This window comes from Melozone crissalis, unplaced genomic scaffold, assembly GCF_028551555.1.
Source record: "Melozone crissalis strain CALT ecotype California unplaced genomic scaffold, PUWL_Pcris_2 ptg000187l_1, whole genome shotgun sequence".
NCBI classification, from domain to species: domain Eukaryota; kingdom Metazoa; phylum Chordata; class Aves; order Passeriformes; family Passerellidae; genus Melozone; species Melozone crissalis.
In genome coordinates this window covers 1,579,960-1,593,095 of record NW_026535952.1, presented here as the reverse complement: position 1 = coordinate 1,593,095, position 13,136 = coordinate 1,579,960, and the positions used below count along the sequence as shown (strand labels likewise).

The 13,136-nt window shown below is 47.7% G+C and overlaps 1 protein-coding gene across 2 annotated transcripts; it reads left to right on the top strand.

The window, feature by feature from the left end:
• The first annotated feature begins 19 nt into the window (after positions 1–19).
• On the top strand, positions 20–7,965 carry CBR1 (carbonyl reductase 1). 2 transcript variants are annotated; one of them, XM_054293803.1, is made up of 4 exons: positions 20–113; positions 1,709–2,073; positions 5,728–5,835; positions 7,012–7,965. In XM_054293803.1, the coding sequence occupies exons 2-4, from the start codon at positions 1,788–1,790 to the stop codon at positions 7,446–7,448; spliced, it is 831 nt and encodes a 276-aa protein (XP_054149778.1). In that variant the 5' UTR covers positions 20–113; positions 1,709–1,787; the 3' UTR covers positions 7,449–7,965. The 2 variants fall into 2 exon arrangements, with proteins under 2 accessions (XP_054149778.1, XP_054149779.1); XM_054293804.1 differs by having other exon boundaries at positions 21–113; positions 1,754–2,073.
• The last annotated feature ends 5,171 nt before the right edge of the window (positions 7,966–13,136 follow it).

Below are 13,136 nucleotides of genomic sequence, written 5' to 3'. Positions count from 1 at the left end.
CGTCCCCTTCTCCTTTCTCCGCGGTGTGTGGGTGTCTGTACTTTGGATATAACGTGCTCTGTTCTCTCTGTGTGGAGCTGAGGGACGAGGGAGAGGCTCTCGCGGTGCTGGAGGTGGGTGATGGGGTGCTGGGTGTCCCCTCCATCGGACGCTTCACCCCCGTGTCCCCCCTGAGGGCGTCGGGGTTGATGGCGGCGCGCGGGTTCCCTCCCGTGAGGGGGACGGGACAAGGGGGGACAGAGGGAGACTTGCGGTGAGGGGAGAATGGCGTTCCTGGCCCTGGGGCGTCACTCTGGAGTTTTTTGGACTGTTGTATATTCGCTGGAGGCCTGCTTAGGGTTACAAGTAAATTAGGAAGAAAGAGATGATAATGATGTGAAAAGCCAGCGTTTAAATTTGTTTTTGTGGGGGAAATGCAGTTCTTTAAATGCACTGTATCGGTTAGAAAAGCAGTAAGCAGGTTTCGGATACTGTGTTAACGCAACCAGCCATTGTAGTCAGCCTGTGCTCTGCTGTTTTTTCCGGAAAAGGCTGTAAGTGTTCCTCCTGCCTGGCACTGGAAAATAAAGATACCCCATCCTTTTTTAAATATTGTTTGGGACCTTAAAGATCATCCAGTTCCAGCCCTTGCCGTGGACAGGGATGCCTTGCACTAAACCAGGTTGCTCAGGTTTGGAGCCTGAAGTTTTCAGCACAACTTGAGCTGACCCAATTGAATATTCCCAAAACGCGGAAAGTCTTTCTGTGAGGTGTAAGTGCAGAAGAGCTTACTCCTACAAAAAGGTAATTCAGTATGAAGAATTAGTCACTGGTAATTTTTAGTCGAGACATTTCTTCTTTTTGCCCATCACTGGTTGGCTTTTCTTCAGAACACTTAACACCAGATATCTCTGTGAATACCTCGTGTTGCCTTAGGGATTTACACGGCTTGCACAGAAATGTAGTTTCACATAATCCGAGGTGGAATTGTAAATAATATTTTAAAGAAAAAACACTTACCTAGGGAGGCTCCACACTGCTGAAAATGTTCCAGGCCAGGCTGGATGGGAGTGACCTGCGATAGTGGAAGGTGTCCATGGCAATGAGATAATCTTTAAGGTTGTGAGAGTTTTAGTTTTTGGTTTCTCTGGGTTTGGATTGAAGGCACTCAAAATGGTGTTTCATGTTTGGATTTAAGAGTTTATTATTTGTTATCAGTAAAACAGTCTTACTACTGTGAGTTCTGCAGCTTTTCATTAGAACGCACAAAATGGCCAACAGTCTCTTGTTCCAAGTTCTTTTATGACTAAACTGTCCAATTAAGAACTGGCACCTGGATTATTTTCCCTTTTAACCCAGTAACTGATCCCAAAGAGCTGCAATGGGGACTTTTCTGCCCAATTACAAAATGCCACCCAAACCCTTGGAGAAGGAGGAGGAAGAAGCATGAAGAACAAACCCAGGACAACACCCTGTGCCCTCCATCTTGCCTCCATCCACAACAGACTAAAAACCCCAAAACCTCAATTTCTCACCAAGTGATGCACCCACACTGCTCTCTATAATCTGTTTCACAGTTTGGTGGATTCCAGTCTATTCTGGAGTTTAGGAGACTTTCTCCATGGATGAGGGTCAGAATCAGTGCACCCCAGAGCAGACAGAGAAAGTGCCCTGGGTTTCCACAGTGCCTTCCAACCCAAACCATCCCATGTTTCTAATTCCTTTCCAGGCAGCCATTTTGTGTGCCTGACTGACCTTCCCTTGCTGCTGGCAGTTCCCGTGCCCTTGGCTCCCGTTCCCAGGGGACAATGTCCAACGTGCCGGTGGCTGTGGTGACGGGCTCCAACAAGGGCATCGGGCTGGCCATCGTGCGGGCGCTGTGCCGCCAGTTCCCGGGGGACGTGTACCTGACGTCCCGGGACCCCGGGCGCGGCCAGGCCGCCGTGGCACAGCTCCAGCAGGAGGGGCTGCGCCCGCTCTTCCACCAGCTGGACATCGATGACCTGCAGAGCATCCGAGCGCTGCGCGACTTCCTCAGGGACAAGTACGGAGGGATCAACGTGCTGGTGAACAACGCCGGCATCGCCTTCAAAGGTGGGCACTGCTCTCCTGGGGTGCCTCTGTGCAGAGGGCAGGGGGTGCACCCAACGCTTCTGCTGCATTTCTGCTTGGGCAAACTTCCCCTCTTAAGGATGGTGTGAGAACAGTGTGCCAGGGGAGGGTCAGGTTGGACACCAGGAGGAATTTGCCCATGGAAAGGGAGCTCAGGCCTTGGCAGGGGCTGCCCAGGGAGCTTTGCAGTGCCCATCCATCCCTGGAGGTGCCCAAGGAGGGCCTGGACTTCCTCAAGGAGAAGTATGGAGGGATCAACGTGAACAATGCTGGTATCGCTTTTAAAGGTGGGAAGTGCTCCTGTGTTCTGTGGAGAGGGCAGGGGGTGCATCCAACACTCTGTGCCAGTGCCATGCTGCATTTTTCTTGGGCAACTTCCCATCTTAAGGATGGTGTGAGAGCAATGTGCCAGGGCAGGCTCAGCTGGGACAGCAGCAGCAATTTGCCCATGGAAAGGGAGCTCAGGCCTTGGCAGGGGCTGCCCAGGGAGCTTTGCAGTGCCCATCCCTGCAGGTGTGCCCTGGAGGTGGCACTGAGTGCTCCGTGGCCATGGGGCACAGCTGGCACTCCGTGGGCTGGCAGGGCTGTGCCAGCTGTAACAATTCCATGATTCTGTAAACATGCCTCCCTGAGGGTTGTGTTTGCACCACGTGGAAGTGCTGAGGCACACAGGGCAGTGGGCTGGGCTGGGTTCATTGCCTCAGTGCCCGTCTCCATCGGGAATGGCTCCCTGTGCCTCAGGGAGCTGCTGTGTTCTCTCTTCTCCACCCCCTGCCCTGTTCTGTGCACTCTCTGCTCAGGGATTCCAGCTGATGGAAAAGCACCTTCATTGTCCCTGGATGGGCTTTGCTGTGTTGAACTTTCTCTGGCCATTCAGTCACCTCTAAACCACTCAAATCCTGCTGTGCTGGGCAAGAGTTTAACCCTTTCACCTCCCAGCGGGCAGAAAGGCAGGGAAAGTGAGACAGACGCAGCAGTTTCAAGGTGGAAGGATAAATTTTTGCAGAATCAGAATGTGCTCCAGACAGAGCAAATCACAAGTCTGGCTGGTGGTTTTATGGAGGGGATTGTGTCCCTGTGCCCCACAGGTGATTCCCCAGCTGCAGAGCTGCCCCAGCGCAGGGAGGAGCTGGAGCTGCTGCAGAGAGCCCAGAGGAGGCTCCAGGATGGGCAGAGGGATGGAGCAGCTCTGCTGGCAGGAAAGGCTGGCACAGCTGGCATTGCTCACCTGCACAGGAGAAGCTTTGGGGTGGCCTAACTGGGCATTCCAAGGGGGAACAGCTTCACACTGAAAGAGAGCAGGGAGCTTCTCATGGAATGGGAGTGCAGTGATGATCTTCTGGCTCTTTTGCTTGTTGCTTTATAGGAAAATTGCCTAAGGTCAGCTTCTTGGGAGGCAGCTCAAATAGAATTGTCTGAGCTTCAGGGTGTGCTCAGCAAAGATCCCGGTATTACAACATGATGAAGTCTGCAGGGTGAGAGAAGGACGAGAATCTTGTTTGATGATCAGAAGGCTAGATTTATTGATATATGATATATAATACATTATAACTATATCAAAAGGAACAAAGAGAGAAGTTTTAGAGGCTGCTAAGCTAAGAATAGAATAGAAAAGAATGAATAACAAAGTTCTGTGTCCAGGGAATCTGTCCCTGAGCTTGCTCCTGTGATTGGCCTTTGATTGTAAACACGGAACATGAGCCAATCACAGGGGCACCTGCTACATTTCACAGCAGCCGATAACAATTGTTTACATTCTTCTTCTGGGGCCTCAGCTTCCCAGAAGATGAACAAATCCCAAAGAAAGGATTTCTATGAAAAAATGTCTGTGACATTCCAGCAGCAGTTAAAATATCACTTCCAGATGTTCAGCCTTGACTTTCCTCAAACTGACAACAGCTGAGTCAGCAGGAGGTGACAATTTAGAACTGTTAAACTTTAACTGTTAAAACTGTTTAACTGTCAGTTAAACTGTTAAACTGTTTAACTGATAAAGGAACTGTTGCTGTGAGTATCAAGCACACAGGTGTAACATCTGTGTAAGAACTTGCTGTGATGCTTCGCTCTTAATTTTTGCTTCCCACATTGGTATTTCTACCCAAGATTGTTTCTTGCCTCACCAAGTTTTTGCTGCCATCCCAGAATTTATGCTTTCCTTTCTTAGTTGTAGCATTACATGCTATTGCAGCCTGTCAAAGATTAGATTTGCCATTAAGTTTTGTTATTTTGGTTTTGTGCTGCGTTTGTCCACCAAAGTCCTTAATCCAGCAAAAACTTCCTGTAGCAAATGGTGTTGGAGCTGTGGTTGTCTTCTGGATGAGCCTCTCTGGGAAGAGTTGTCTAACAAAGCTTCTTAAATGATGGAATTTCAGGATGTTACCATGTACCCTGTTAGGCACAGGAGTGGGGTTTGGGGTGTAGGGAAGTTCTCCCTCACAAGGAAGGCAGGATGTGGAGCAGGATTTGGGGTTCTGTAGGATTTCAGTTCTCCCCCTGCCATAACCCTGGCCATGGCTCATGATCTGGCTTCATGTGTGAGATTTAAATGCAAGTGAGTGATTTGGAAATGAGTGTGGTCATTAAACATGTTTTACAATAAAAACCACATCAAATAATGACCTGTTACAGTTTCTCTTTTGAATCATCACATCAAATAATGACTTGTTACAATTTCTGAATTATCTTGGATTTGGAGACAGTGAACACCTGCCCAGTCTATGATCATATACCTGTTTTCTAATTATTAAAAACAGCAACTAAGATAAACATTTGGGGTTTGGTAACTTCTATTCAAGCAGTGTTACAATTCTAATTTTTTCTTATTTGGGATTTGGTAACTTCTATTCAAGCAGTGTTACAATTCTAATTTTTCTTATTTGGGGTTTGGTAACTTCTATTCAAGCAGTGTTACAATTCTAATTTTTGTTATTTAGGGTTTGGTAACTTCAAGCAGTGTTACAATTCTAATTTTTGTTATTTGGGGTTTGGTAACTTCTATTCAAGCAGTGTTACAATTCTAATTTTTGTTATTTGGGGTTTGGTAACTTCTATTCAAACAGTGTTACAATTCTAATTTTTGTTATTTGGGGTTTGGTAACTTCTATTCAAGCAGTGTTACAATTCTAATTTTTTCTTATTTGGGGTTTGGTAACTTCTATTCAAACAGTGTTACAATTCTAATTTTTGTTATTTGGGGTTTGGTAACTTCTATTCAAGCAGTGTTACAATTCTAATTTTTCTTATTTGGGGTTTGGTAACTTCTATTCAAGCAGTGTTACAATTCTAATTTTTGTTATTTAGGGTTTGGTAACTTCAAGCAGTGTTACAATTCTAATTTTTGTTATTTGGGATTTGGTAACTTCTATTCAAGCAGTGTTACAATTCTAATTTTTGTTATTTGGGGTTTGGTAACTTCTATTCAAGCAGTGTTACAATTCTAATTTTTGTTATTTGGGGTTTGGTAACTTCTATTCAAGCAGTGTTACAATTCTAATTTTTTCTTATTTGGGGTTTGGTAACTTCTATTCAAACAGTGTTACAATTCTAATTTTTGTTATTTGGGGTTTGGTAACTTCTATTCAAACAGTGTTATAATTCTAATTTTTGTGGTTTTTTTCCCCTTCCTTTTATGACCAGTTCATGACACCACTCCATTTGCAGTCCAAGCTGAGGTTACACTGAAGACAAACTTTTTTGCAACCAGGAATGTTTGCACAGAATTGCTGCCTCTTATGAAGCCTTATGGTGAGTGAAACATAACAAGTGGAGGAAGAGTTTTGTTTGAATTTTGGCCCTTTTCAATGGGAAATCCTCTCCAGTCTCAGGCACTGCAGCAGTGTTCAGATGTGTTTGCTGCTATAAAGGAAATGTGGTCTCTCCTAATATTTAAATACATCGAGGTTTTCAAGGAAAGAAGAAGTCAAGTAGATGAAAATCAGGTTTTTGTTTCCTGAGGGAGAAGGAATAAACAGAGTGAGTGAATTTTGGGGAGAGAGGAAACAGTGCCAAGGTTGCAGTTTAGTGCTCTTGTACTGCATTGAAGGATGGCTGTTAATAAAGTCATTAATCATCAACAGCATTAATTTCTGTGGCTTTTAATATTAAGTCACCAAATTCATCACCAGAAGTAGCAGGTAAGAGGGGAAACAGTGAAACATCATTTTGGAAATGAGTGATTTACTGATTCAGCTGGCTTGTTCCTCTTACCGAAGTGCTGGGAGATAAATCCTTGAATTTGTAAATCTCCAGGTGATATTTCTGCTGTAGTAAGAGTGTGTACCTGCTGATTGTGAAGTTGTTTCCTGGATGTTTATCTGAAACTTTTGCAGGTTCACGCCTTAAATTACCTCTCATGGTATTTACTAGAAATCAGAACATTGAGTTCATCTGATTTTCCAGGAGCTCTGCAAAACAACCCAGCTAAAATATTTTACAGATATTCACCTGACGAGTGAATCCAGAACTGGAGAGCAGCCCCACTTCAGTGGGAGCTGAAAATGTGGGGGTGTTCCCAGGGGTCCCAGGATGAGGGGAGAGATGAGAATCTTGGCTACATGTTGCAGAAGGCTGATTTATTATTTTATTATATACATTATATTAAAAGAAAATTATATACTAAAAGAATAGAAGAAAGGATTTCATCAGAAGGCTTGAAAGGAATAGAAGGGAATGGAATTATAATAAAATCTTGTGACTGACCAGAAAGTCTGAGATAGCTGGGCTGTGATTGGCCATTAATAAAACACAACCAAGATGGACCAGTCCCAGCTGCACCTGTTGCATTCCACAGCAGCAGATAACCATTGTTTTTCTTTTCCTCTGAGGCTTCTCAGGAGAAAAAATCCTAGCAATGGATTTTTTCACAAAATACGTCTGTGACAGAAAATGTGTGTAAATAATTCGTTTTTATTCTCTTTTCAGGCCGGGTGGTGAACGTGTCCAGCATGGTGAGCTGCTCAGCCCTGCGAGGCTGCAGCCAGGAGCTGCAGCAGAAATTCCGCAGTGACACCATCACCGAGGAGGAGCTGGTGCAGCTCATGACCAAATTCGTGGAAGACACCAAGAGAGGTGTCCATGAGAAGGAGGGCTGGCCAAACACTGCCTACGGGGTGTCCAAAATCGGGGTCACCGTCCTGTCCAGGATCCAAGCGCGGCTGCTGGACGAGCAGAGGAAGGGCGACCACATCCTCCTCAATGCCTGCTGCCCTGGCTGGGTCAGGACAGACATGGCAGGTCCCCAGGCCACCAAGTCCCCCGAGGAGGGGGCTGAGACCCCCGTGTATTTGGCCCTTCTGCCTTCCAGTGCTGATGCTCCTCACGGCCAGTTTGTCAGTGACAAAACTGTCAAACCCTGGTGAGCTCGGGGATGGAAAGGCTGAGCTCATTTTCCTGATTCCATTCCTAACTCCATCATTCCCTTTTCCCTCTCCCCTGGGATGGGTCTCATGGAGCTGGGATCAGGAAGCAGGTGCCTTATCTCTCATCGCAGTAGAGTTTTCCAGGATCCAGAGCTGTTCTGGAGGCTGCACAGGGGTTTCTAAAGAGGATGGGGCTGTTCTAGAGCTGTGATCTGTCTGGGGGAGACTCAAGCCCAGAATCACTGTTGGACAGACATTCCTTGCTATCAGAACTAAATGGAATTAGGTGAAAATAAAAATAGCACTGATCTATCATTTATAGCCAAACATAATCAGTTGGTGTTATTAATATATCAATAAATAATTACTGATTTATATTCTGGTACTTAATTATTGTGGTACTAAAAACTTATAAAGTCAGAAAATATGTTTTCATTTTCTGCAGCAGAGTTTGTGGCTGGGATTTGTGATGTGTGCATTGGAAACAGAAAATAAACTGCAGACCTGACACAGCAAAGTGTTCCTCAGTTCCTTTATTGCACAGCCAGGAGTTTCCTTAATAAAATCTGAATTAACTGCTCTCCAATTAGCAACAAGAACTGCAAGTGATATGGAGAGCTCTACGTTTGTTGAAATGTTGCTTAGTGCCTTTCAGACTCTCAGAGTTGAAAAATTGCCTGTTCTGAGGCTGAAGGAGCTGGAAACAATTGCCCATAAAGCTGTCGTTAGTAATGACAAATCAATAATGGGCTTGTTAATTGTTAATCAGGAGTCAGGGGGGTGATGCTGGCTGGCTTTGACATTGGCCTCCCCCAGAAGAGCTGGGGCTGGGAAGCCTTGGAGTGGGAGGAATTGGGAATAAATATTGTGGGGGATTATTAATTGCTTATCAGCACAGAACAAAGGGCTGGTTACAAATTGGTTTTTTAAGCATACAGGGGCATTGTTTTTGTGAGGAATTACCTCATCAGTCATGGCCCAGAGCTCCTGCAAGGGAAGGCCAGAAGTTCTCAGGGAAATCTATTCTGTGGGAAGAAAAAACCCTCAGAGGCCTTGGGTTTAGGGGGAAAATTACAAAAGTTGGAACCCTGGCTGCTGAGAATTTCAAACTTTCTGTGCTGCCAGGCACTGACCCTCAGAGAACACTGCACTGACCTGAGGGCCTGGAGAAGCTTCCAGAATGGAATGACAGAACTGGGATTGTGGGGGTGGAGTTTGGATAGAAGTGTGTGATATCACAGGGTGGGAAACTCAGAGTTTAAGGGTTTAAAATATAAAAATATATATAGAGCAAGATGGAGGTTTTAGGGTGGAGGCTGCTCCTTCTTCTTCACCTTCTCCATGGGTTTGGGTGGTTTTGTGTCATTGGACAGAAAAGTCCCCATTGCCAACTTTGAGTGATGAGTTATTGGGTTAAAAGTGAAATTAATTTAGGTGTCATTTCTTGATTGGGCAGTTTAGCCTTAAAAGACCTTGGGGACAAAGACAGTGAGCCATTTTTGTACCTTGTTAGTGAAATACTGCAGAACTCACAGTTCGTGAGACTGTAACATAGACAAGAAAAAAGAAACATTTGAGTCTCAACACGAACTGTAATCTCAAGTGCCTTCAATCCCCATCCCACAGAAGAGAAAACAAATCAAGAACTGGCACAAAAGCTGTGAAAGTTTTGGCTGCTACGCTGTAACTCAACCCTGCTGATGAGGAAAACCAGTTTGTGTGTGTCCTTGCAGTTGTGTTACTGGGACCTCAGCAAAACACAACGTGGCTCTTGGGTTTAGTCAGAGCTTTGAGACTGAATCCTGCAGTGGGGAATCCTGCCTAACTCTTCATCCCTCCAGTGCTCCCTGAGTCACTGAGCTTCAAAAGCTGCTGTCCCTCCGTGTGGCATCTGCAAACATTGCAAACTCACCTTGGCCTTGGTTTGTGCCAGGGCTGTGCAGGAGCTTCATTCACAGCTGGCCTGCAAGCAAAGCTGAGTTCATAGAACAAATAACAATGGATGATTTTCGAGTGTATCCATAGCAGGAAGAAGACAAGGCCATCAGCATGGAAACAGATTAGAAAAGATGCATGAAAATCTTTGTAAGCTACACTACGTGCATAAGTAGATGTGTATACACGCCTTATTGAATTGCTGTAAAACTTTTGCCAGTTATATTGACGTTAGTTCCTTTGAGTATAATAAGTTATTGTGATGTAGTTAATGACTTAAGATCAGGCTTTGTTAAGAGTATATAAGCTGGAGAACACACAGCATAAAAAATTCTTTCTTCTTGGACCCTGATCATGTGTGCACATGTTACATCCAACCTAACAGTGACACTTTTTATTATTCAGAAGCATTCCATTGCTTTCTTGCAATATCTCTTAGCTTTACCATAACTTCTTCTCTTTTATTCTAAGCATCAATCATCTTGTTACTTCATCTCTTTTATTCTACTATACTTCTTTTGTTTCCATGCTTAACTTAGCTATTGGATCAGAAAGTTTCAAAGCCGTTCTGTGCATCTCTTTTTGACACAGCAGATACAATTACCAATGAACACAAATCGCAAAACCATTTTTCACAGAGCACAAAGACAGACGGCGCTGAAATTGTGTCCGTGCCCTTCCAAATGCACCGGGACAGCGGCCCCAGGGGCTGGGCTCGGCTGCCACAATGTCACCCCTGGGCCCAGCTGTGTCAGATGTGACACTAAACCCACGGGGTTTCGTCTATTTGGGATAAAGAAACGAGGCTTTAAGTCTCCTTGGGATAGAAAACCACTTTGGATTGCTCCAAATATTATCTCCTGGGATTGTTACATTAATGTTTTTATATCATAGACCATAATATAAATATATAATATGAAATAAAAAGAAATTATTTTCTAGTTTTATTCATACATTCAATTTCCTCTTCATTTTTCTATTCTTATCCTTCTTAATGTTATTATTTGTCTTTGTACTACTCTTTCTTACTAGTCGTCTTCTTCTTTGCTACTTCTATGTATTTTTAAATTCTTATTCCTACTCCTATTCCTATTCCCATCCCTATTCCTATTCTTCTCCTACATATTTTATATTCTTATTCCTATTCCTAGTAGTCTTCTTCTTCTAAGAATTTCTGAATTCTTATTCCTATTCTTCTTCTATGGATCCTTGAATAGGCCTTTGCTGACTTGTCATCTTCCTCTTTGTTGTCGTCTTCTTCATCTTCTTGGTCTCCTTTACCGTTGTCTTGCAGTGGTTTGTGCTGAGAGTCCGTTCCAGGAGCCTCTGCTTTGTGCCCCAGAAATGGTTGCTGCACCTTCCAGGCCCGGGGCCGGGTGTGTGTGGGGTGGGCAAGGGGGGAGCTTTGGGCTCTTTGGCTGCCCATTTTCCAAGCCTCACTGCCCAGCTGTTCCTGCCTCTGCCTGCTACAGTTTTGCTTGGCTTGCTTGGCTTTGCCGGCCCGTGCAAAAGCTTTTCCCTTGCCTGCCTTGGAGGAGCTGCAGCAGCAATCTTTCAGCCCCTCCGGCTGAACCCAACAGCTGCTGCTCCCACACCAGAGCAGCGGCACCGGCGGCAGCGGGCCCGTCCCGTTCCAGCCCCAAGCATCAAGGAGCCCCGGCGGGCACAGAAAGCACAGCCAGAGACTCCGGCCCAGCTGCTTTGGCTGCCCTGGACAGGAGGTGCAGGAGCCCAGAGAGCCGCCAGGGCTGTGCCTGCTGCTGCATGGAACTCCTCTGGGGCAGCTCCACTGCCCTCAGCGGGAAAGCCGCTGCCATCTCGCACCCCAGCCTGGGAAGGGGAATTGCTCCAACGCTTGTCCTGTTCTCCAGGAATTTTGGGTCTTTGTTCCTGTGCCTGTGTGGGCCAGGGGAGAGAGTTCTGTGAGCATTCTGTTGGAATTAACTGTTGCGTTTGGGTTTTGCCACTTTTCCTCTCTTGCTATTCATTTTCAGCATGTCGAGGGCAATTGCTTAAAGCCTTGAGAGGAGACGTTTCATTAGGGACTATACGCTCTTCAATTTGTCTCAAAACTGAGACAGTCGTCTTCTTCTTCAAAATCTTTTTCCACTTAGTCTTCATGGTCTTGTTGGTTTCCATCATCTTCATGTTCACTTCATTGTCTTCTTTATCCTCTTTTTCTTCTTTGTCCTCTTTGTCTTCATCTTCTTAATCTTCTTCTTCATCTTTCACTAATTTGTTTCACTCCTCCGGCCGTGGCCTCAGGCAGGGACAGCGGAACAGCCCCCGCAGCGCCCGCAGCGCCCGCCTGAAGCGGGAGGGACGTTTCCTGCCCTTGGCTACACCAGGCAACACCTCCTCAGCAGCTCCGCCCCGGGCAGCAGCTGCCGGCTCGGCCTCCGTGGGACAGCCCGGGGCAGGAGAGGCGCTGGCCAGGGCAGGGGCTGCCAGCTGGGACACCTCTTCCAGAGAAGAGTCTGCCCAGAGCAGTGACGGCAGGGACTTCACTTCACCTTCCTCTCCCTCTCTCTCGCTGTAGATGTCCCTCTCACTGCAGGGCTCGCTGGAAAAAGGTGAAGTCTCCTGGCTGCCTCCCAGGAACAGCCGTGGCCCTGCCAGCTCTGACCCTGCCACTGCCCACTCCTCTTCCTCCCCCACACTGTAGATGTCCCACTCAGGGCAGGGCTCACTGTCCCAAGACGAGGTCTCCTGGCTGCCTTCCAGGAACAGCTCTGACCCTGCCAGCTCTGACTCTGCCCCTGCCCACTGCGGCTGCTCCCCGGGGGCCGGGAATCCCAGCGGGGCAGGGCAGGGCCCGGGGGGGCTGTGCGGGGCAGGCGCCGCCCCCGCTGCCGCCTCCTCAGCAGCTCCGCCCCGGGCAGCAGCTGCCGGCTCGGCCTCCGTGGCACGGCCCGGGGCAGGAGAGGCGCTGCCCAGGGCAGCGGCTGCCTCTGCTGCCACCTCTGTGCCCACGGGGCTGCCACAGCGGGGCCCCTCTGCGGGACAAGCCTGGCTCTCCTCCTCCTTCACTGGGCCCACAGTGGCTCCCAAGAAATCCCAAGAGCTGGAGCTCACATCATCCTCCAGCTGGGACACCTCTGTGAGAGAAGAGTCTGTCCATTGGGAGAGGTCTGACTCTTCTTTGTCTTCATCACTGGAGGCGTCACAGTCACTATCCAAAGGCAAGGTCTCCTGGCTGCCTTCCTGTGCCAGCTCTGACTCTGCCCCTGCCCACTGCGGCTGCTCCCCGGGGGCCGGGAATCTCAGCGGGGCAGGGCAGGGGCCGGGGGGGCTGTGCGGGGCAGGCGCCGGCCCTTGGCTGCACGGCTCCTGTGCCGGGCACTCAGCCCAGGCCTCCTGAGGGAAAGGCACTGGGAGCCCGTCTGCCCCAACAACTTTCCATTTCTGGTCTTTGTCCTCTTCTGGGGGCAGCTCCATGACGCTCACCTCATCCCACTCATCCTCCTCTGGGGCCAAGGGCTTGGTCCCGATGCCGTGCTCTGTGTGGGGCAGATCTTCCTCCATACATCGTCCACAGTCACACACCTCCTGGGACAGCTCTGGGTCTCCAACGAGGAAAGGCTCCAGGTCATCCAAGAACTGCCAAAATTTCATTTCCTCATTGGAGCCGTTCATCCTCTCAGGCACTGCCAGCACTGGCCCCGCTGCCGCCTCCTCAGCAGCTCCGCACCGGGCAGCAGCTGCCGGCTCGGCCTCTGTGGGACGGCCTGGGGCAGGAGAGGAGCGGGGCAG